This window comes from Mauremys mutica, chromosome 1 (genome assembly GCF_020497125.1).
Source record: "Mauremys mutica isolate MM-2020 ecotype Southern chromosome 1, ASM2049712v1, whole genome shotgun sequence".
Taxonomy (NCBI): domain Eukaryota; kingdom Metazoa; phylum Chordata; order Testudines; family Geoemydidae; genus Mauremys; species Mauremys mutica.
This window is the reverse complement of record NC_059072.1, coordinates 58,015,217-58,039,867: the sequence shown is the minus strand read 5'-3', so window position 1 is coordinate 58,039,867 and position 24,651 is coordinate 58,015,217. Positions and strand designations below refer to the sequence as shown.

At 36.4% G+C, this 24,651-nt stretch overlaps 1 protein-coding gene across 2 annotated transcripts in view; it reads left to right on the top strand.

Annotated features, from left to right (window-relative positions):
• Nucleotides 1-24,651, top strand: part of SCAF11 (SR-related CTD associated factor 11) — a 64,548-nt gene that overhangs the window by 14,993 nt on the left and 24,904 nt on the right. For both annotated transcript variants that reach the window (XM_045032522.1, XM_045032513.1), the window contains exons 2-8: nt 3,189-3,243; nt 7,758-7,838; nt 9,794-9,954; nt 14,918-14,995; nt 16,386-16,483; nt 18,118-18,182; nt 20,655-20,710. In XM_045032522.1, the coding sequence (XP_044888457.1) occupies nt 7,778-7,838; nt 9,794-9,954; nt 14,918-14,995; nt 16,386-16,483; nt 18,118-18,182; nt 20,655-20,710 (519 nt within the window). In that variant the 5' untranslated portion in view covers nt 3,189-3,243; nt 7,758-7,777. The remainder of the gene's footprint in view (nt 1-3,188; nt 3,244-7,757; nt 7,839-9,793; nt 9,955-14,917; nt 14,996-16,385; nt 16,484-18,117; nt 18,183-20,654; nt 20,711-24,651) is intronic.

The following is a 24,651-nucleotide window of genomic DNA, read 5'->3' as shown; positions in this document are numbered from 1 at the left end:
GGAAGAACATTACTAAGGTTGCATAGTCAAGCACTCAAAAGTTAGGAAATGCAAAAAGTAAAATTGCTAGTGCAATCTTAATTTGCCCCATTGTGTACATTAAGATAATCTTTAATTGCATGTCCACATACTATTTCCCACCCCACACTCCCAGTTCCTTGCCCTTTCAGTACCATCCTTCACCAGCACAGGTAGCATTGAGAATGCAAGTGAGATTGTCTCCATACTGTGTCCCTTTTTTAATATTTAAATAGATATCAAGAGATATTCAGAGTTGCTACCGTTGATTTTGATGATGGAAGGGATATTAAACCTTGTGCTTCAGGGTTTAAGCCAACCTCTAACTATGAGACCTATATTATCCCATATCTGCCTACTGCAGGGTTCTTACATGTTCCTCTGAAGCGTATGGTTCTGGCCACCGTTGGAGACAGGATACTGGCTTGGATGGACTTTGGATCTGATCCAGTCTGGCAATTCCTGTGTTCCTAAATTTTTAAAGTGTTGGCATCGTCCTTGTCTATCGTTTGTTTTGCACATGCTGTAGTTAGCTGCCCTTTTTTTGAGACAGCCCACAAACTACTTAAGAATGGGAATCCTACACAGATTCTCTCTTTAGGAAAGGGGTCTTTTACCTCTTAATTTATCTGAAAATAATCTTTTGCAAGATTCTCACTAGCCTACCCTACCTCTGCTGTTTGGAAGGAAATCTCTTGGAATATTGCTTTTATCGCTGTAGCTGGCTTGGTGGTTGTCCTAGTCTGAACACATCTTTACAAAAGTATGCTTATTTGTAGGTGAATAGTTACTAATTTGCCTATTCTAGAGACTCTAGTGAAACTGTATAATTTTATCTTGAAAAGTGACTGAGCGGCTAAATGAGTTCCATGTTTGTGTCAATGATTTCCATATCACATTTTGTCAGCCTACCAGTAAAAAGATAGCTTTCCCATTTGAGAACTTTGAAACCTAAACATGGAATCTGAGAATCTTTTGCTGATATCAGTAATAACAACTCAGGCCATATTCACCATCAGTTACATATGTGTAACTCAGTGTGGTCCGCTTGGTAGCACAAGTGTAAAAGCAGAATTCAGACCTAGGTTTTGAATGTAGTGGATTCTATTTGATTCAGGAACCAGAATAAACCTAGATGGCTTTTAGTCTGTTGACTCTGTCCAGTTTAATAGTAGTAAAGTGTTAGTGTTGTGTGTAATTTTAGTTAAGCAACCAGATAGGAATATAAGCACACTTTGGGAGCAGAACTGTCAAGGAAGATGGTTCAGTTTTTATAGTCCTTTTTTTGTAGGAGAAGCACAAACAATTTATAAAAACAAAACTGAACTAGTGGGAAAATATGGTGTCAACATAGGCATTGTCAATACTCTATAAAGATGTTTTACTTAAACCAGTGCAAAACCCCTTCTTGCTTTGGTTTAAGAGTGGCTTATTTCAATTTCACTTAAACCTCTTCCTTATCAATTTATACTAAACCAAATTTAGCCTGTTTTAAACTGATACTAGATTGTTCACAGACCCTTTTGCACCTGTTTAACTAAATCGGTTTAAAATCATACCTTAACTTAAACTCATGCAATTCTGTATGTAGGAAAGCCCTTAGAGCAAGTTGGAGCATCCAGGGGAGAAGTTCTCTTCAATCATCATCTCCCACTTCCTGTAAATGAACTACGTGGTTAAAGATTTCATTAGTTTATCTTTGGTCACACCTGGTTATACTTATCAAAAACAGATGCAATCTTTTGGGTTAGATATACGAGTCTTGAGTGCATCCAGAGCACCTCCACTTTTTTTCTTTATTTTATCTGATTTATTTCTACACCACTGCAACTTTTTATGGTAACAATTTTAATTTTAATAGTTTAGGATATTCAAACGTGTAACTTCTAACAACTCAAATTCTTATCCCTTCTGCCTGTTCAGTAATATGTATTGTGCTGTGTAGTGTTTAATGCCTTAATAGATTTGTAATGTAACTAACTTATGGATGTTCTAATTTGTCCTAACTCACTTGTCTAAACCATAACACATTTACATAGTTTTACCATTTAGCTATTTCAAAAATAAATGTAAATGGTCACGCTAGTGAATCTTTTCAGATGTATAAGATCATGCTTAGAAATACAGTAACCACAATTTTATTTTATTTCTTAGGGAATATATATGTATGTGGTTTGGTGGTGTTATGTTTGGATGTATGTATCTTTGGGGCTTTATTCTTAATGATAAAAGTGAAGCATATGGAACTGCACCTGGGTACCTTATTTTCAAAAAGAATTGATTGACACACATCAAATAAATTTGTCTTGCATTAAGACAGAGACTGGAATTTTCTTTTGAAATCCAGCCTAAATATCTAAACTTGAAATTTATAAACAGTTATTTTAAAGCTAAAATAGTTCATATTTAATTGATGGGAAACTTTTCATGCTCAGTTATCTGAAAAATTGCTAACTTAATCAAACTATGCCCACAATTTATATCTAGACTGAGATTAAATAAGAAATTACATGCCAAAAGGTAACTTCTACAGAAAGTTTATAAGCACCTGAAAAAGCATCTTCTCAATTATAATGTTGCTACTATTCTTGAACTAGGTATTTTGTATGTTTATCTTGTAAAGGAAATATAAATTTTTAGAATGGATTTCTCTTGGTTTTGGAATACTTACGTGGTGTCATCTTTGCTGCTACTCTTTGCAAACACTCATTTCATTTTTGAATATTCCATGTCAACACCTGGATGACTGTAGCTGCATATACATTGTGCAGTGTCATCCACAAGGCAGTCAACAAAATTTGCTATAATTAAAACTCAAATAGAAAATTTCTCAGAAATGTGTCTTAACCTTACTGGACATTCACAATTTGCATGCAAAATCAGGATTTTTTTTTTTCAAGAAACTGAGGAAACTGGGCAGATGAATATTCTCCATTTTGAATGCAAATTTTCTCTAATAAGAACTTAAACTGAGGTGGTATACAACTGCAATAAAGTGAGCTCTGAGAAGTGCTACTAAAATATTCTTAAGGTTTACATTCCCAAAGTTTGTTTACTTGGAAGTTATTTGGTTTTGGGGAAGAGAAGTGCTTCATCTTCTAACAGTCCTTTCATCCCCCACCTGCCTCCAAAAATCTTAATTTGCTCTTAAAATTCTTTGTTTTCCACAGTTCATCAAAACTCAGTTGTTGAACACATTCCAGATTCCTTGGATGCTAACATAACGTAAGTGCCCTTAAAAATCTTTAACTGTGTTACTACTCTGTTCCTTGTAGTACCCTTTTAAAACTAGGTGGGGAAAAATAGCCTTTCAAAGTTCCTTCAGGAAATAACTTTTTATTCTTATTTTCAGTGAAATAAAAGCAAACAGCTCTTGTGTTGGTTTTGTTGTTGAAAATGTTGGTCAGTTTGTGACTGGGAATAAGATCGGAAATGTATCAACCTTGTTGGAATTAGCTGTAATCCTGTGGCTTTTCTCCATCAAAATGTTCAGTTTCTTTAGAATAACACTCAGTACTTTTTTTTTCCTGCTAGGAAATCTCCAAAACCAGTGCTGTTTTTAAAAAAAATAATTAAAAATTAAACCCAACAAATCTACTACATAGGTTATGTCCATCTCTCCAGTTCCATGATGTTCATGCTTTCTTCTTTATATTAGACAGTGTATTGACATTGACAAGGTTTCTGCTCAAAACACTTCAGAATACTTGTTCATAAGAACAGATCAGACAGGAAGCACCAGTAAAAAATGCATGCTTTCAATCACAGGAAACCATGAATTTATGGGTCGGCTGCCAAAATTGAGGACCTTAGAGATTAACGCTACTGCAACTCATGTTTGGAGGCTTGAAAGTTGACAGGGGGTTTGCCTGTCAACCTAAACTTGGCTGCTTCTCTGGAGTTTATGCTATTACCACTTTTGTCATTAAAGCTCTCAAGACACTTTTTGAGAGATGGGGCATTTACCCTGGTGCTGTTGTTTGAATTGCCATTCTGGTAACTTCCATATGCTTATATCAAACTCCCCTTGCAGATGATTACAGTATTTTGCACTTCCTGTCCTATACATGTATCCATCTGCTGTACAGTGATCATAGAAATCATAGGACTGGAAGGGACCTCGAGAGGTCATCTAGTCCAGTCCCCTGCACTCATGGCAGGACTAAGTAGACCATCCCTGACAGGTGTTTGTCTAACCTGCTCTTTAAAATCTCCAATGATGGAGATTCCACAACCTCCCTAGGCAATTTATTCCAGGGCTTAACCTCCCTGACAGCTAGGAAGTTTTTCCCAATGTCCAACCTAAAATGCCCTTATGGCAATTTAAACCCATTGCTGCTTCTCCTAGCCTCAGAGGTTAAGGAGAACAATTTTTCTTCCTCCTCCTTGTAACAACCTTTTATGTACTTGAAAACAGTGGAGGGCATGGATCAGTATTCACGTTACTACCTGTCAGTTCCCAGCCTGAGCCGGGGAAGCTAAGGATCCAACCAGCTGACCAAATTCAGTGATGAATCCTAGTCACGTGCCACCTGTGGCACATTGCACATATGCTAAGTAGATATCCTCTCACAGTCTTCTCCAGACTAAACAAACATCTTTCCTGAAATGTGGTGCCCAGAACTGGACACAATACTCCAGTTGAGGCCTAATCAGCTTGGAGTAGTGTGGAAAAATTACTTCTCGTGTCTTGCTTACAGCACCCCTGCAAATACATCCCAGAATGATGTTTGCTTATTTTGCAATAGTGTCGCACTGCCCACTCCATATTTAGCTTGTGATCCACTATGACCCCCATATCTCTTTCTGCAGTACTCCTTCCTAGGCAGTCATTTACATACAAGGGGATGAAAATTTAGCACCATATGAGAGCGGTGTGAACAGCTGGCTAGGTACAGTTGCTGTGGGAACCATATAACCTTGAATTTCATGGTTATTGTGCATTCAAAGGGGAGCTTCAGAGGTGTTGATTAGACTTGTACATTTAAAAAAGGGAAAAGTACAATGTTTAAAAATATAACAAGTGTTCTATTTTAACACAACTACTTGAAGTCCTGAAAAATCTAAATTGCAGATGTCTGGTTTCACTTCCAGAGTGAGCAACATCAGATACCTTAACAAAGAGAATTAAATTAGGGGTTTAGAATAGAAAGGCTGTTTCAAACCAGGTTTGAAACATTATGCATTCTTGTAGAGTAAACAGTCTAGATTTATCTGGAGCTAAAGGAAATGGTAACTATCACAAATCTTGATTAAAAACACATTAATGACATATCTCCTTTGTATTTAGAAACACCTGTTCTCACACATGATCTTTTTGTCCTGACAGCAAATGGAAAGCAGCAAAGGTGTTGTTCACTGTTGATGCTAGATCCAGAAAGCCCCTCCCTGTGTGCTCTTCTGAGAGCCAGAGAACCAGAAGTTACTCCCATAATAGCTTTACTATTTTGAAATCTACTCCTGAGGCTCCCCTCTAAGCACACCCTGGACATTCAGTAACTTAGGGCTTGTCTACATGAGGAAGTTGCTCTGGAATAAGGTAGGGTGTGAATTTAAAGCACAGTAGCTATTCCAGAATAGATCACTGTATGGAAACTCTTACACTGGAATAAGTGTTTCCACATAGAGAGAGATTCCAGACTAGCTGTTCTGGAATAGTTTATTCCACAGTAGCTATTCCAGTCAGTTTCCCTGTGTAGGCACGCCCATAGTGGCCTGAAGTAGCCAATTAAATGGCATGACACAAGACCATTAGCAGCAATGCTGCTCACTTTCCTGTTCTCACCACAAGATTGGTAAAACAGCATGTGGGAGTAGCCGGGAAGCAGGAGGCGTCTCAACAAAGAGCTACTAGCTGTGTTGAAGGGGACTGCTGCGAATGGGAATCCAAGCGCACATAAATATCAAATCTTAGTAATAAAGAGCATGGATAGTGGTGAAGAGTTCATAGAAGGGAAGGTTACTATGTTACAGCCAGTGGCCTTAGAGCAGCTGCAGCTGCTTGGAAAGTGAGCTATGGCTTGGAAAGGGTATATCTATGCTGCAGTGAGACACCCGTGGCAGGGCTGTTTTAATTACAGTGTACACTTCTGAGCTTGGGCTGCAGCCTGGGCTCTAGGACCCTGCAAGGTTGGAGGTCAGGATGCAGCTTAAGTCTGGAAGTGTACACTGCAGTAAAACAGCCCTGAAGCCTGAGCTTCATGAATACAAGTCAGCTGGCACATGGCAGCTGTGGATTTTTAATTGAAGTGTAGACATACTGTCCATAGACTGAGGGTAAGTAACCTCCTCTCCCACACTCATTCTCTCTTATAGTGTTTTTCCTATGTGGTACCAGAGTTAGTCAGTTATATCTACGTGCTTTCCAGGCAAGCAGGCTTCATACCTAGATACATCAGTAAATCTGTCTCTCAATCTTAATCTCTTAAATCTGTCTCCTGGCAACAAGCACATGGGACATGAATTGAATACATTCCTGGGTATTGTAAACATGTTTTAAACTATAAAATGTCTCCAACTTCTACCTTTCTCCTGGAAACTTGGATATTTACTGGGGGTTTACCCTCCTCTTCCTCTAAGACTTAGGAGTCTAAGATGCAGCAAGAGGAAAGGGTGATTCAGCTACACAATTCTTAGTGACTCTCAGCAAGTGTTACTTTTCCAAGGCATTACCTTGTGACCTAAACAGAGAGAGACCCTTCACAGAGAGAAAGATAAAGAGGAAGAGACACCTATTTTCCATCCTCAGCTAAGAAGACCTGGGATAGGTCTAGCTCTTGATTCAGTGGACAGGCTGTTTGTTTCTTACATGGTATCACATCAGTGCAGTCTGAGTGAATGGGATGTAGGTCCCAGGGACCTTTCTAGTCCTTCTTTTTTTCAGTTGACACCTTTCCCTCTGGGTGATCGTCTCAACTGTGTCCTCTGTGCTGGTGACTCTTAAATCTATACCTGCACTTGTGACCTGTCTCAAATCTCATATTTCAGCCTGCCTCATTCACATTTTTTTTCTCGACGTCAAAACAACACTTTCAACTCAGCATGGCTAAAACATCTTCCTCCTAAGCCCTCTTAATTCTCACTGTAGTCATGCTACTATGTCTATTCTTCAGGCTTGGAGCATCATCTTCATCTCTTCTCACTCTTCCATATACATCTAAGTGATTTCCAAATCCTGCTGTTCCCTCCCTCCCCTGCCCCCAACTGCTGAGGTGGGAATGGCAGAGAATAGTTGCTACAGTTTTGCTAGAGATGGAGAAGCCTACTTATGAGAACTAAAGGGGCCAACTTATCAAGGAAACTTTCAAGGAAGAACACATTTTTCTTAATAAAAAGTAATACTTTTCCTTTTAGAATCTTACATAAGTTTGGGGGATATTTTATTAAAAATTGTTTTGTAGTTCACCTATAAAATATCAGCTGTAAAGTTGTATTAATACTAGTTTTGATATTAAAAAAATATTCTTTATTAGGCTTTACAGTAGCTAAACTATTTCTGTAGCCACCTTCTTGAGCTGGTCCAGTGAGACATTGGGATCAAAACAGGCTACAAAAATGTGCATATTAAATGGTCCATATTCTGCTTCTCTCCCTGGCAGATACCTCTGCTCTCCGATTTATATAATAAAACAGTGACAAGCACTGGAAATTCTTTTGTAAAGTTGATAGTGGTTAATTTCTTTAATAGGAATGTAAACCTATATTAAGCGAAACTAAATTGTTACTTCAATATTTTTCAGGTTGTATTTCCCAAGTAGAGATGAAGAACAAAAAAAAATGTATTCCAAATATTGAGGCTCAAAAACATGAAGACATGGAAGGTAACTTGTGTGTGTGTGTGTGTATGTATGTGTGTATATATATATATATATATATGTGTGTGTGTGTGTGTGTATATATATATATATATATGTAACTTTTGTGTGTGGTGTCCTATAATAAAGTGACAATGTTTGGAATTACGTGAAATTAAAATTTTAGGGAAAACATGAAAATGTTTTATTGTCAGTAGTCAGGTTCAAGCAACGTGCTTAGATTTTGTATTTGATCTTTCTCTGAATTAGTAGATTGTAGGTTGTAGAATTTAATCTGTAAATTTACACTGGTTAGCAAAAATTTTTTTTTTTCCTTCTGCCTGGGAGGGTCCCTGAATCCTTTACAGCAACATGTTTAACCTGATCACAGTTCTAGAAACAGAAACAGACCTCTCAGTCAGTTGCAGGCAGGCTAGTAGTGTTTGCAACTTAACCCCACCAGCCCTGGGTTAGTAGTGTTTGCAACTTAATAGCAATGTAGTTTTCCTAAACTTGAGTAACATCTCTTCATTTATGTTTGAGTTATGGGTGAGTGGGAAAAGATGAAAACACTGTTTTGAGTGAAAGAATTAATATATTGTCTGAAAACTTTAAAGTTTGACGTGTCATGAAACTAGTCCTTTCTGACTATCATGAACTATGGATTGAATTCAGTTTGGTTTGATTTGAAAATAAGTTTTGATTTAACAAAATTAAGAACGTTGCTGCATTTAACATGCACAGTAGATATTTTAATAGGTCAGGGGGAAGTCGTGAAAAAAATAATTTTATTTTTTTGTAATGAAAGTACAAAAAAGCTAAAGTTAAGGATAATTTTATTTTTTTGTAATGAAAGTACAAAAAAGCTAAAGTTAAGGATAGATGTTTTTGTTGAGTTACAAGGTATTAGAACGGAGACATGCTTAACTCATCCCATTATGCCCAGACACCACAAGCATATGAGGAGTGGCTTAGACAGAAGGGAACTACTTTTATACTAAAACAGCAGCAAAGAGTCCTGTGGCACCTTATAGACTAACAGACGTATTGTAGCATGAGCTTTCGTGGGTGAATACCCACTTTGTCAGATGCATGTAGTGGAAATTTCTAGAGGCAGGTGTGTGTGTGTGTGTGTGTGTGTGTGTGTGTGTATATATATATATATATATATATATATATATATATATAATATATAAAGCAAGAATCAGGCTGGAGATAATGAGGTAGGTTCAATCAGGGAAGATGAGACCCTCTTCTAGCAGTTGAGGTGTGAACACCAAGGGAGGAGAAACTGCTTTTGTAGTTGGCTAGCCATTCAGTCTTTGTTTAATCCTGAGCTGATGGTGTCAAACTTGCAGATGAACTGAAGCTCAACAGTTTCTCTTTGAAGTCTGGTCCTGAAGTTTTTTTGCTGCAGGATGGCCACCTTTAAATCTGCTATTGTGTGTCAAGGAGTGTTTGACACACAATAGCAGACTGTTGTATTCAGATTGAAGTGTTCTCCTACAGGTTTTTTATATTGCCATTCCTAATATCTGATTTGTGTCCATTTGATTCCAAATAAAATAGGCTAAATTATTGAACTAATCTAGCCCTATCATCTCTGTGTTTATATTTTTTTAAAACAAATGTAGAGCTAACTTCCATTCCTTTGAATGGAAAATACTGGTAAGGATTATGTGGTTGCCGGGCTCTTCAGGTTTTTTCCAGTCAAGTTAAAATTCCTTTAACATCACTGTTTTGGTCAACAGCTGGACTGAACAACTGAAACATTAATAATTGACTTGCCACTCTGCTCTTTACTACAACTAGATGAGTTGTTACCTTGTACAAAAAATACAAGATATTAAACTTGTAATCAGGAAGATTCTAATATGTACAGTTAAGAGTTAGCACACTTATTTTTAACACAAACTGTTGTATTCAAATCTAATGTAGTTCCAGAAATGAACAATAATTGAAAGTGTCAATGTTCATAACAGGTGAAGAGAATGAAGAAAGCTGTTCCTGTCCTACTGCTGTGTTATATGATGAAGCTGACAGGTGCCCGATCTGTCTAAACTGCCTTTTAGAACAGGAGGTTGGTTTTCCTGAAAACTGCAGGCACTTCTTCTGCATGCCCTGTATTCTTAAATGGGCTGAAGTAAGTTTCAGAACAAAGATGTAGTGTGTTCTGTGTGTCTGAAATCTTTAATGGGAAAAATAACTGATTAGCTGGTCAATTAAAGTAGTCACTAATCACTTTGACCATTTACTTAAATCTATGACTGTGTTTTAATTGGATTCAAATTTTCAAAATTATTTAAATAATTTGTTTATAAATAGTGCTAAGCAGCTTTCTCCACTGTTCAAATAGTCTGATACATTACGTTTTCTTTCTCAAGACCTCCCACCTCTTATGATGCCTACAAGAAATTTGCCCATTAATTATGGCTATTTTGAGGGGTAGATGGGGATAATCTCCACTTTATATTTGCGATTGCTGATTATATAAAAATTGTTCAATTGAATCCCATTCCACTAATTATTTATACTTCTTTTATCTTGTATTGTAAGCCTTTCTTGGCTTACCTAGCACAATGGGGCTTCCATTTTCTAACTCTCTAGTTTGATTCTGCTCTCCAGGAATTTATTAAGAAATGTTGCTTCCTCCAGATCCTTCATTGTGGTCATATTAAAAATTGACATGTAATATTAAAATCATAACCACAATTTCTCTGCTCTGTAACCAGTAATTATTTTTTTAGGTTCTGTTTGCTTGTCTAAAGTAAGTAGAAAACTTTCTTCTGTCCTTAACTTTCTTTTCCATGGGTTTTTAATTCTGTTCTGTATCTAGTGTACACTTATTCAAGAACTGAATCCACTGCAGCAAAACTATTATTTTTCCAAGAGTGTGAAACCTAGCTTCAGCTGAAAGTACGTAAAAGCAGTGGATCATTTGTTTTGTGTATTGCTGGCTTGGGTTGCTAGTGTAAAAATAACATTGTCCTTTTGAGTTAGTATTAAGTTTCTCATTCAGTACAATACAGGCCTATGAGAGTTTTCTTCTATACAGTCCTCCTTGCTAGAGTAAATGAGATTTTTGGTTTAAATGCATGCTTTACCAGATCATTAATCATATCTTTAGAAAATAAGATCTCTGCCCTTTTGTTCCCCTCTGTAATAGCTTTTCTTACTGTCATTGCCATTCTCTGCTGTATATAGGTATCATCTACAAGGCCTGATTAGGATTGAGACTTTCATTGTACTAGGCACTATAGAAAAGCAGAATAAAAGGTGATTTCTGCCTCAAACAGCTTACAGTCTAATTAGCTAAGCTAGATAAAGATGTACCTTTTCAGGTTCGCTTGTATGCGCTCTAAGTTTTGTTAGCTGCCTAGGGGACCTGTCTGCTTTTTCCATCATGGCTAAAGATAAGTGGGAGTGGAGGGAAAACCTCAAATAAATAACTTTATGAAGGTTCCTTTCTCCTCTGGGGATCTGGGATTCCTTCAGCCCATGTAATTATATAAATATAATTTTAAATTTCTTAAAGTGTGGTGGGGTGATACCAAAATGCCATTGCTGGGGAAATTTATCAGTGGTTTTATAGAAGTATATTTTAAACATGTGGCCACTAGCAGTATGATGATGTCATATAGTTTGGTCACTACTTTTCCTAATTAATTAGTATTAAATATTTACTGTTAGTTTTAAAGTTTTGGGGTTTTTTTGTATTTGGGTGAAGTAGTAGTTTAATCGGCCTTCTGGCTAAGAGGGATGAAAACATTATCTAAGTTGTATTTGCTTGCCTACCTTGATCATTCTGTATGATCGTTCATTTATAAATAATTATCAATTACTTTAATTTATGAGTTATGAGAAATCACCCAGTTCGGAATACAGAAGATATTACAATAATGTATCTTCCTTGAAATGTACGATAACTAGTTTTATACCACTGTATACAGGTTCCTGAAGGTTTGAGGTTTATTTTAAAGGCAAAGCTACATCCATGGGGTGGGGAAAAAACTAAGCAGTGACCTGAAAATTCTAATCTGAAAGACTCTCCTCTTTTCCCCACCTTCCAAAATAGTCTGTTTTCAGTATATTCTATAAAAACAACTAAGGATAAAAAGTATTGCCCAACATGACTTGAACTACTGTCAGATTTTTTTTTACTACAGAGGAACCAATTTAAAAACACTAGTATATACACAATGACAAATGACATTTTAGAGTTAAGCTCTGCTGTTATTTTTAAAAAACTGAAAATTTAAAAAGAGAGGTTTCCTGATTTCTTCCCAGTCTCTGCGCTGATTATGTGGGGCTAGAGTAGTGTCCTAGGAGAGAAAAGACTAGTACACAGCAATAAGAGAATGTTACTCACCTAGAAATTCTACTTTTGTGAAGCTGTTTTGTAGGATTCTTACTCCTGGATCTTAGCTGTCTAGCAAGAGTCAGGTGCTACCCACCAAAATTCATCCTCGTATCTGACAGTCTTACCTCACTATGGAACTTAACTACCATCCTGGAACATTTTATTCATTTCCTCCTGACAGAGGTCAGCAAGAGGTTTCCCACAGAAGATACATCTCTTCAATTATTGCTCCTGTTCAGCACCTACTCTGCTTTAGTATCTATTCTGCATGCCCCTGTGATTTCCAGTCAGGTCTTGTCCTCCATTATTTGTTTTATTTTGGTGACACCAGGGCTTTTCAGCCGCCACTACTAGATCAGGAGCATAAATAGAAAGCTAGTCTCTGAAGATCTTAAAGAATCCTCTGTTCCGTTGCATAAGTTCTTCCATTTGGCACTGAGCACTTTGCAATTGTTACTTCAGCACTTTGGCAAGTAACACAATCTCCCACCAGGGTTTAATCTATGGAGAAGCACAGAGGATAGCTTTATCATGTGGAGGGTGGGGGTGATACAAGGGAGGCTGTAAGGTAAAAGAATAAGACAGAAGGAGGAGAGTGGCTGGGGTCTGTGAGAGGCCAGATCCAATTAAACAAGGGCAGAGGGAGACTAATGCCTAGAAGTGGTAGGAACCATTTCCTCTCTGCAGCAAGAGAACAGCATTACAGTTGATTACATTTACATTTCAGTTAGTTGTGAACTTCATTTCCTATACTAAATTGTCATAATGATGCACCATAAAAAAGCTGATGAGTTCCACTGCAGAGGTGGCTGTCTTTTAGTAGTGGGCAAAGTGACTCTTGTACAGTGATTGTAAAGAGCTGTGGGATCCTTTTGGTATGAAAGGCACTATATGAACATAAACTGTGTAATCCATGGTCGCACATTATAGAAAAATTGAGTTCTGTGAACTTTTTGTATATATGCTGCGACCCAAGAAACCCTGAATGCCAGCTGGCCAAGGGGGTTACAAGAATATTCTGATTCTGGTAGGTATATTCTGGTTCCCCAGAGAAAATCATATGTGGGCTTAAATGAAAGCCAGGGTCACACTGGTCATTGTTGTGAAATGTATGTACAGATGTTATGTAAGGAGTTATGTATGTCTGCTGAAAATATGTTCTGTATCACAGCAGAGGTGGAGAAGCAGGTTTCCTGTCAGACAAAATTTGTTTGTTTACCTGTCTCTGTTAAAATGTAAATTTAAGTTTTATCTCATTCACAATTGGTCAACCATCAAAGCTAAATGCAGATGAAGAATTGTAAGAATTTCAGAAAGGAACGAACTGGTATAGAAATACAACAGGGGAAGAGAACCTTATCTTGATATCCTTTAAAGGTTCACTGGAGCATATTTTGGGAACAAAAAAGACATCCCGTCATCCTGCACCTAGGAAGTAAAAGTGCAGTGCCTTTACACTCATGAAAATGGGATCACGGCCAGTTTTGGTTTGAAGAGTCTTCAAAAGGCTGGTTTCAGAGTAGCAGCCGTGTTAGTCTGTATCCGCAAAAAGAACAGGAATACTTGTGGCACCTTAGAGACTAACACATTTATTTGAGCATAAGCTTTCGTAGGCTGTGAGTGAGGTTCACTTCATTAGACAGGTTAACCTAATATTTAAGTTTAGTCTCTAGAAAATGTCATGATTTTGGTTTTAAATATCACCTTTTCTTTCCATTATCCTTATTCACCATCTCTTGAATCATTGGTAATAAATGTATTATTGTTTTCACTATAAATATATCTAAGTGTATTTTATGATGGTTGGTTAAATCTTACTAGGGTAATAAATGCAAATCAAGTAATATGAGCAAGTTGTAACACTGCATGTTTCAAGCAGATTACTTTCATTTTTGTTTTTGTACTTTGTTTAGGGAATCTTAACAGGTTTACATATCCTTGCCATGTAAATATTAGAAACAAAACAATAATCAGTATTAGAGGAACAAGGTAGGTGAGGTAGTATCTTTTATTTATCCAACTTCTATTGGTGAGAGAGATAAGCTTTTGAGCGACACAGTGCTCTTCTTCAGGTGTGGCTCGAAAGCTTGTCTCACACAAACAGAAGTTGGTCCAATAAAAAAATATTAACTTACTCGCCTTGACTCTCCAATATTCTGGGATCAGCATGGCTACAACTACACTGCACACAATAATTAGTGTCTCAGTGAGCTTTTGTTTAGACACACATCATATAAGAATATAGTCATCAGATCTTTCTTTAACAAAGTGTTACCATATTACAGAGTGAGCCTCCTTACACCTAAGACATGTTTCTAGCGATCTTATTAAATTGAGTGAAATCTCTGGGCATTGAACAGAATAGGCATGTTTATCAAATATTTTTAATTTTTTAAAATTTGAATAAGTGTGCTGGGTTATTTTACAGGTGAACGTACTTTGTTTGAGTACTGAATAAAAGATAACTAAATATCAGAGTATCCATTTGCCCTCTGTCTATTTTTCTGGGTACATAATTAGTGTGTTAATTTTTCCATAACAACTTCCCATATTTATTGGATCCAATCCTGTATGGCTGGACTATTTTTCTTTTTCCAGTGAGAAGCTATTAATGGCTGAGTAGCTAGTGGAGGGTGAGAGATTTCTGCTAAGCAGCCCAGGATAATTAAATGAATTAAAAGTCTAGAAAATAGAGATTTTTTTCTAATTTAGAGTAAATCATAATAGATGAAAAATCTTCTTTCAGATTATGGCTTCATGTCCGATTGATCGCAAACCTTTTCAAACAGTGTATCAGCTTGGTGCATTAAAATACCATATAAAGGTAAGTCCAAAGTTCTTTTTCAGATACATTTCAGTTGTAGGAACTTGTGGGCCATTCTGAAGCCTGTTGTTCATAAATTACTAGGACTCACTAATTAAGTACACTTTTCTTAGCAAACTTTTACAGTGATGTAGAGTCACAACGCTCTACTTGTGTTTGGATCTCATATGGATCCTTTGAAACCCTCCTTGTATCCCCCAAAATAGGCATTTTCCTTGCATCTTATCTTTACTTAAAAAAGTAAATACTTAAGTGTTGTTATAAGCTAACCTTGCATAAATTTGCATGTAAATTATCCTTGCTTAGAAAAAGTGCTGCTTGTATGTACAGGTTTTGCTGTTCTATACAGTCACCAGTAAAAGTTGAAATTAATTTCAAGAATCAAGAAGCTTTGCTGCAACCAGATGTTTAAGTTTATTGACTAACGGTGAAAGGCTCAGCTGTATACAGCTGTTGTGGTGGCGCACACACAGAGAGTGGTAGTTTTTCAGAGTATATATATATTTTTTTTAGCTACCTGAAAAACTACCAAAGTTTTCCTCAGCAGATGCAAGCTCATTCAACAAGAGCATAAGCAATGTCAATACAATTCCTCAATGACAGTTCCATATTGGACATTTGCAGGGCAGTAATGTGGTTGTCCATACGTATGTTTACAGACTATTATACTATTGCCGCATCTTCCAGAGTAGACACAAACTTAGAAAGGGCGGTACTACTTCAATAGACTCATAGTCCCACCTCCTGGCAGAGGGGTACTGCTTGCAAGTCACCTAAGTCGAATACACATCTGCAGCTACTCAAAGGAGAAGAAATGGTTACTTACTGTAACTGGTTCTACAAGATGTGATGTAGACATGTCTTCCACTACCCACCCTCCATTGCCTCTGCATCAGAGTCGCCTTATATGGGGGTTTGGTGCAAAGGAACTGAAGGCACAATCTCTGGTTCTGGTGCGCTGGGTGTGCACACACCTAAGTGTATTACATGTCTGCATCACATCTCAACCATAGTTACAGTAAGTACCTCTTCCTGGTTGGGAAGTAGTACATAATGCTGGTTTTTTTACAAAGTTGGGTGGGTAATAATGGAATTACTTGCTATGAAAATCAGAATCTTGATAGATTATGTAACCACTTTGATCTTGCAGAATTTAAATGCATGATTGATAAGGCCTTGCATATCAAATTAAGATTTGTAAAAATACCTGACAGGACCTGTACATTTTGGGATCCAAATAGCTATCTCTTAAGGAAGTTTCATACTTTCCTGGTATAGCTTGTAATATTCAGGAATAAATAAGTCCTCATGCTTTAGTTTTCAAATAATATTTTTTATGCATTATACGGTGCACTCTAGTTCTAAGACTGACTTTATTTTTTTATTGCAGGTTCAGGAGAAGATTCAACTAAGGGAGAAGGGAGAAAAAGAAAACTGCTGCTGCAATAAGGAAAAATATTACCACATGAATACAAAAATCTTTATGAGGTTGGTGGTGCTCTGAGTATAATATGTGGTAATATATGAATCCTGAATATAAATATGGCTGTCAAATTTACAGATTGGAGATAGTTTTGAGCATGTTTTCCAATTTTAATAAGTTTAGATATGGAGTTCCAAATGTCCCATTCTCCCGTAAGTGGTATATAAATTTGACACTGATGTCGTGTTTGCTTGATTGTAGTAAATATTGGATAAAGAGTCAACATTTGCTGTTAACCATTGAAACCTGGGCTGGGGGGTTCTTCAGAAAGGCAGCTAACTGCATGCATGTATGCCTTTTTTCTAAGTAACTTTATCAAGGCACTAAAGAAATATGGGTAGATTGCAATGAAATTAAATCTAAAATATTTTCATGATTCTCCTTTTAATACAACCTATGAAATGACTTGTAAGAGAATATATGAATTTACACATTCGAAAAATCATAGGTTGATATTTTCAAACCAGGCTGGGGATTTAACACATCTTCCATTAATTTTAATGGAGGGGATGTATGGCTAAATCACCTACGCTGCTTTGAAAATATTAACTTTAGACGTATAATGGATATGGCCCCTTATGGGGAAAAGCAATTGCCACCATAATGAAAGCACTTCTCCTCCATTACTTTGCTAATGGGATCTCTGGCAATACAGTCAGATGAACATAAGTTGTCTGTTTATACACTGAAAGAAACCTGATCATGGTTAAAACTGGTGCATATGGCATTGCTTTAAAAAAAAAAAAAGTCATTAGTTTTTACTGATCCATATGGAGGAAGGGATGCTAGTGTCCTATTAAATTTTTGGTATATTTTAGAGCCTCTGCACCATTGACATAAGCACCAGTTTGGTGGTGTGGTGCTTTACTTCCACGTCTACATGAGCTTATTCAACAGTAAAATAAACTGACTATCAATTAATCTATAAATAGAACAGTGAAGGAGCCACAATAATACTTTGCTGACTTTGTTGCTTCTTATTTCAACTGAGTTATGATTCCAGAACTTACGGTAGCTCAGAAAACAATTAGCAGCTGTTTCTCCTATATGCAAGCATGCAAATCTAAAAATTAAAATTTTATGTGCCAAAATACAGTAAGCAAATTCACCGAGAGCTGTATACTGGATTCTTAAAATAAACTACTTTATTTGTAAACCAGTGTTGATGTATTTTCTTGAATAAAATTTTAAATTCCCTTTTTAAATTGTAAATTTCTAAAACTATATTAAAAGATTAAAGTCTATGATTAACTGCAAAGGTTTTGCTGAAAATTAAAAACATGCAAGATCTTCACTTGGTGGTCTTTGAAAAATGGTAACAAATAAAATAGTCTTTATACCCATTATATTTTTTCTCACTGGTTCTCCGATTGATCTGGGAATTGATAATATAGTGAGAGTTTTGATTCTCTACAATTATAAAACTAATTGCTTGAAACAGGGCCAGTTAATGCAAGATTTTGCATTGCAGATGATGTGAAGTTGCAAATCTTGGCTCTGATCCTGCAGTCTGATCCTTAGCAATCCAAGTGCTTTACACTTACCAAAGTTTTAAAGCTCTTTAGGGCATTGATGGTGTGTGTCTAGTGCAGTAGAAACCATAGGTGCTATTGCAAATAACTATTCATTAATATTACAGAAGGGATGCATGTGCTGACAAAGGACCATTAATAGAAAAACTCTGTAAAGATTTGAAGAACTACAGTGAGTTGATATTTTTTTCTCTTGTTGTTGTTGTTGTTAGAGCCACATGGATCTCATCCCCATATTCTGTGATTATTTCCTTTCCTTCATTTTCATAATTCTTTTAAGATTCTATCAATCTTGTATCACTTACATTTACAAATGGAACCCATCTTTCTATTGCTCAGAATTTGGATGTAAAGGGAAAACTTGTTTATGGTAGAAGTATATATACGCTATACCATGCAAAGTTAATATGAAAGCTTTCTTTTTAATCATAATGAAACTGGCATATATCACAAGTGAAATGGATTTGGTTCAACCTACCAGGTGGTGTTCTGCATCGTGGAACCACTGCACAGTTTATCAGAATTCAACACATTGGCAGTCTCTGCTAACAGGAAGCCCACAGCTAGGTTATAGCAGTTCAGTACTGAGTTGCTTTAGCAGTATTTTGGGGGGACATTTTCAGAGACCCTTTCTCTAGTTAATAGTATCAGCATCGCTCTTTTTAAGAGCTTTGTAGTTCACAAAATTCAGCCAAATCTTGGAAATTGTAGCCTGCTTGGGAAAAGGCCATTATTAGATAGCTTAGAAAGTAAACAGTATTAAAGTGATTTTTAAAAATTATTAATTTAAGGTGCTACAACAGTTATTTTAAAAAGTTTCCTTTACTTGACAGTAGCCATTTTAATCTGATATAATGTAGAGACAAAATTGCAAGATGACATTTTCTTTGTTGATACTATTATAGCTATTAATAAAATATAACAGTTAAAATTGGCTTGGGATATTGAAGTTAATCTGTTACAGTACATCTGCATTGCAAAAAAAACCAAAAACACCTTAGCACTGAGTCTCAGAGCCCAGGTTAATTGACTCAGGCTCATGGGCCTCGGGCTGTGGGGCTACAAACTGCAGGTCAGATGTTCGGGCTTAGGCTTAAGTCTGGGCTTTGAGTCCATAAAGTGGGGAGGTCTCAGAGCCCAGGATCCAGGCCAGGCCCAAGCATCTAACCTGCAGATTGTAGTCCCACAAGCCCAAGACAGCTGACCTGGGCCAGCCGCAGCTGTGCCATGGGTCTTCTATTGCAGTGTAGGTATACCCTTAGATTTTCTCTTGAAGTGATTGGAAAACATTCTTTTTATCTGGTGGTGAAATGCAGGCTTTATGGACCTTCATAGAACTTCAAGCAGAAGGGGCCCTTAAATCATCTGCTGTGACCTCCTGTATATCACAGGCCATTAAATTTCACCCAGTTATCTTATACTGAGCCCAGTAACTTGTTTAATTAAAAACATACCTTCCAAAAAGGCTTCCCATCTTGATTAGAAGACATCAAGAGTTGTAGAATCCACTACTTCCCTTGGCAGTTTGTTCCAGTGTTTAACCATGCTCACTGTTAAAAGAGTCTGCCTTATTTCCTGTTAGAATTTGTCCAGCTTCCGCTTTCAGCATTGGTGCTTGTTATGTCTTTCTCCACTAGATTAAAGTAATATCTTCCCATGGAAGTATTTATACACTGATCAAATCAGCTCTCAATTTTCTTTTTGATAAACTAAACACATTTATCTATGTAAGCCTCTCATTGTAAGGGATTTTCTCCAGCCTTTGAATCATTTTTGTGGCTCTTCAGAACCTCAGAACTCCAAGTGCAATAAATGGAAGTTGTACGTTTTGTGAAATTAGCCTTGTATCTTGACAATATTGTCACTTCTGTCAATAATCCATGAGTTCACAAATCCTTTCATAGTGTTGGCCGTAACTAAATAGAAGAAATATTGTGTCATGGATCCCTTTCTCTCTTATTCCCAATTTTGTATCATCTCTCCTCCCATTCACTATTGCATCTCATCCTGGTGGCAGGTATAGCAATTGCTAAGTATTTATTTTATTTTATTATTTCTATTACTGTCATATTAGGAAAGTGGTGGTGTATTTTTCACTATCTGTTAAGTTTAGTGGTTGGAAATAAGGAGAGCTATTACTTTGACTAGCTCGATCTCTGTGGTCTACAAGCAATTGGTCCATGGACAAGTTTAAGAATTGCTTTAATAATCTATTTCGTTTCTAAATAAAAACTCGATAACTTTGGTAATCTGGAATCCATAAATTTAGTTCTATTAGCATCGCTCAAATTGACTGCTGAGAAATTCTTTGTGGAAAAGTATATATCACAACATAAACTAGTTTGATTAGCCTCTCTCTCTCTCTCGATGAGATTGTATGTGTATGTTATGAGTTACATACATTAATGGGCTACTCAATATTTCATTTTTCCATTCTTATATCAATTCTCAACAGTTTTTACTGGTTATTCTCCATAAATTACTTCTTGCTCTTGCCTGTAACAGTAAAAAAAAGTATTTGGAGAGTCTCACTTAAGAGTGCATACAATATTGCTGTTGCATTAATGCTCTTAAATGTATAATTAAAAAAGAGCAAAATGTGTTAAAATTGAGACCAAAGTGTGTCATCTTAATTTTTGTACAGGTGGTATTTCAGATGATGAAAGAAATAAGGAAACTGCATCTGTGAAGATAAACAAGGTTTGTTCAAATAACTGGAGGAAATATCTTGGTTGAAACTAACTAGGAAGTGAAAGTGACAAGTTTTTTTATACTGTAAATTACTTTGAAAGTTAACTATTCTGTTTTGTCTAAAATACTGCATATCTGTAGTTATTTTTTAAAAAAAAGCAAGTGATTTAAGAAATACTGGTTATGTGAACTTTTTCCTTTGACAGTCTACCTGCAATACAGTTTTGTACTGGTACATTTTGTTCTCTTATACTAAAATGTCACAAGGGTACCCTGCAATTACCTAAAAGTGAGTTGCAATATAGTTCCAAGTCTTAGATTGTGGCAGCTGGAGTGCTCAAAGAAAGTTCTTCTCTAAAGAAAAATAGTTTGGAACTTTATCTTCTCACCAACTTGAGGCATCAGCCCCAAGCTCCTAGGCAAAGAAATTAAAATATACAAGTCACAGAGAGAGGAATGCCTGAATCAGCAGGTGTACTTAACCAAATAATTTGCTATGCAAATGAACATTCAGATTTAGAAAAACCCCATTTTTATGGGATTATCTGAAGATAACCAATTAGCATCTTCCAGTTCTTTTGCTTTCTTTGTATAATTTAATGTTACACCAAAGGTTCAGAGCCAAGGTTACAAGAAGCCATGAAGTCTTCCTTTTCATAGCTAGCTGTAATCATAGAGACCTTCACTCTGTGCCCAGAGTTTTTCTTGGATTTTGCCTAAGAATTCTTTATTTGCTGTTAGTTACATTAGACAGTTACATTTTTTTAAATAGTTCTAAGTTTCTGTATCATTCATAGTTTAGGTTTCATGGCCCCAGTTTTCCTGGTGTAAGATCCACGTGTCTAGTGTCTGGTGGGCCTTGATATTTGTTTTTTGGATCATTTGTTTCTTGAGTTGGGCCTTTACCTCTTGGAGCCCAAAAGTAGTTCCACGCTTCCTCTTCCTGTGATAGCCCCACAAGCCAGGTCTTTTGATCTGTTTGTTGGGGTCTCATTCCCAAGTAGATATGAAGTTATCATTCATGCACTTAGAAGCATCTGAAGTCAGGGGAAAAAAGCCTTTGATGTCAGATCAGTCACTTAATCTGGCTCTGGGATGGATGAATACTCAGGGTGTCCAGTTCCAGTGCTGTTTATTATGCCATTTTTGGAATAACCTTAATTGTTGAAGCTGAAACCTGTTAATAGAAGGCAATATGCCACATACATAAGGTACCCAGTCTTTCTGCAGCAGAAATCAATAGAAAAAAGACTCCTATTAATATCAGTGGAAGAGATACAGAGTTCAGAACTATCCAAAACAAAATTTGTTGTTTACATACAGCACCTATTTACTTTAAATATAGCTAGTTTTCAAGGCTATTTAACTATATGGAAAGCGTGAAAAGATCCTAAGCCATTGAGACTAGGGATGCTAGCTATACCTTTGCAAGACATCATGTCCTAGTGCAAGTTTCCATAGCAAATGCATCCTTTGGTTTGACAGTCCTTCAGTCATCAGTACTGCACAGGTTCTCTCACCTTCCTCCTCAGTGAGTACTGTCTCAGTCACCCATAGTGGAATACACATAGGAAGTTGAAGAAAGAGGTTCTTACCTTGTATGGTAACTGGAGTTCTTTGAGATGTGTGTTCCATGTCTGTATTCCACTACCTGCCCTCCTTCCTCTCTGCTTCAGATTCTTGATACATGATTTGCAGTAGAGGAGAGGCAGCCAATCCACACCTCTCCTTCTACTCTCAGTTCAGAGCACAAGGAGTGTAGTCACAAACCAACAGATACTGCTAGCAAAAATCTTCCAGTCTTATCACATGTAGCCACAGTAAAATGCAGGTATGGACCACGTGTCTCAAAGAACTGCAGTTACTGTACAAGGAAGTGACCTGATTTTGAATTTTCCTCTTATTTAAAAAATATATATATACTTGAAATTGAAACAAAACATTTAGTTTTGCTTCAAACACATAATCTTATTCGAACAGCTCTAATAATGAACACCAAATAGACATGAAAAAATGTCATCGTCAGTGGTCATACATTAAACTTCAGGAATTTTTTTTGCATTGTGAACAACAGCGTCACTTTGTAGTTTTCAGAATGTTTGAAACATGACATCTTTACTCTTTGTCCCAGCAAGAAAGGAATATTGATTCTTAGGGCTGTCAATTAATTACAATTAACTCACGTGATTAACTCAAAAAGAATTAATTGCACTTTTAATCATACTGTTAAACAATAATAGAATACCAATTGAAATTTATTTTAAATATTTGTGGATGTTTTTCTACATTTTTAAATATATTGATTTCAATTACAACACAGAATACAACATGTACAGTGCTCACTTTATATTATCTTTTATTACAAATATTTGTACTGTAATGGAATGGTGGTTGAAGCATGAAGGGACATATGAATGTTTAGTGCATCTGGCACGTAAATATCTTGTGATACTGGCTACAACAGTGCCATGCGAACGCTTGTCCTCACTTTCGACATTGTAAACAAGAAGTGGGCAGCATTATCTCCTGCAAATGTAAACAAACTTGTTTGTCTGAGTGATTGGCTGAACAAGTAGACTCTAAAGTTTTATATTATTTTATTTTTGAGTGCAATTGTTCTTTTTATATAATTCTACATTTGTAAGATCAATTTTCATGATAAAGAGATTGCACTACAGTACTTGTAGGAGGTGAATTGAAATACTATTTCTTTTGTTTTTTACAGTGCAAATATTTGTAATCTAAAAGTAAATATAAAGTGAGCTCTGTACACTTTGTATTATGTTTTATAATTGAAATCAATATATTTGAAAATATAGAAAACATCAAATATTTAAATGATATTCTATTAATATTTAACAGCGCGATTAATTTTTTTAATCACTTGACAACCCTATTGATTATTCAATTTTTAATCTGGTGTGCATTTTATAAACTGCAATATTGGAGGCTCCTGCATTGTTGGGTTATTCATAGGAATAAGAACTCTGATATCTGCCTCCTGTTGCTGTTATTACTGAGACCCTTTCTTGTAAGCAATTGTAGATAAACTTTTATGGTTCATTTTTACTAAAGTTATGAGAAATATTTGCAAAAAATAAATTTTTATGTTCATGTACTGTAGCATGAACTTACCTATAAACTCTGCAATCAACTGCTGATTTGTATCATGTCTACCTGACTTTAAAAAAAAAAATTAAAAACACAATTGCAAAAGCAAACTACCACAGTTATGATGCATTTAATTTTTTTACGTACTGGTGATATTTATTATCTAGCATCAAAAATGCAATAGGCAATTTATGAACAATAGGAAAACTAAGTATGTACCAAGGACCTTAGTGGATTTAGTTATCCCAGCATCCAAAAACTACATAGAATTTACATTCAGGCTGCTTATGTGCAAAATTCATTATCACAATCACTGAAGAGCAAGGACATCTCAAATTTTGGCAACCCGATTGAACATGCAGTAACACCACACATGACATTATGCAATCACTGACAGACTCTGCACCTCCACAAGATGGTTCTTGACGCTTCTAACTTACTCAGCCACACAATGAATGCACAACATTCCTCTAGATTGTACTCTAATACAAAACCCAATCCTCAACAACAGTGTAACATTTTCTGTGGTGATATGAGCAATTAATAAGTGTACGTGGTGGTTGTCCATGGGGAAATGTGAGGTTGGAGTTAGTTTTTGCATTCAGATGCAATTCAGAGGAATTTAATGTCTTTGTGCCTCAGCTCACTGCATTTCCAACAAAATCACTGAGCGTGCACAGACTTGGGGCTCTCCCCAACTCTAGACTTCTCTGAAAAGTCTCATCCTCAACTCACTCCCCGTGTCCTGTTCTCCCCAAACATAAAAACACTTCTTCTGAGGAACATAGACACCTATTCTGCCCCCATCCCTTGCAAAATCCATTCCCCTCTCTGCTTCC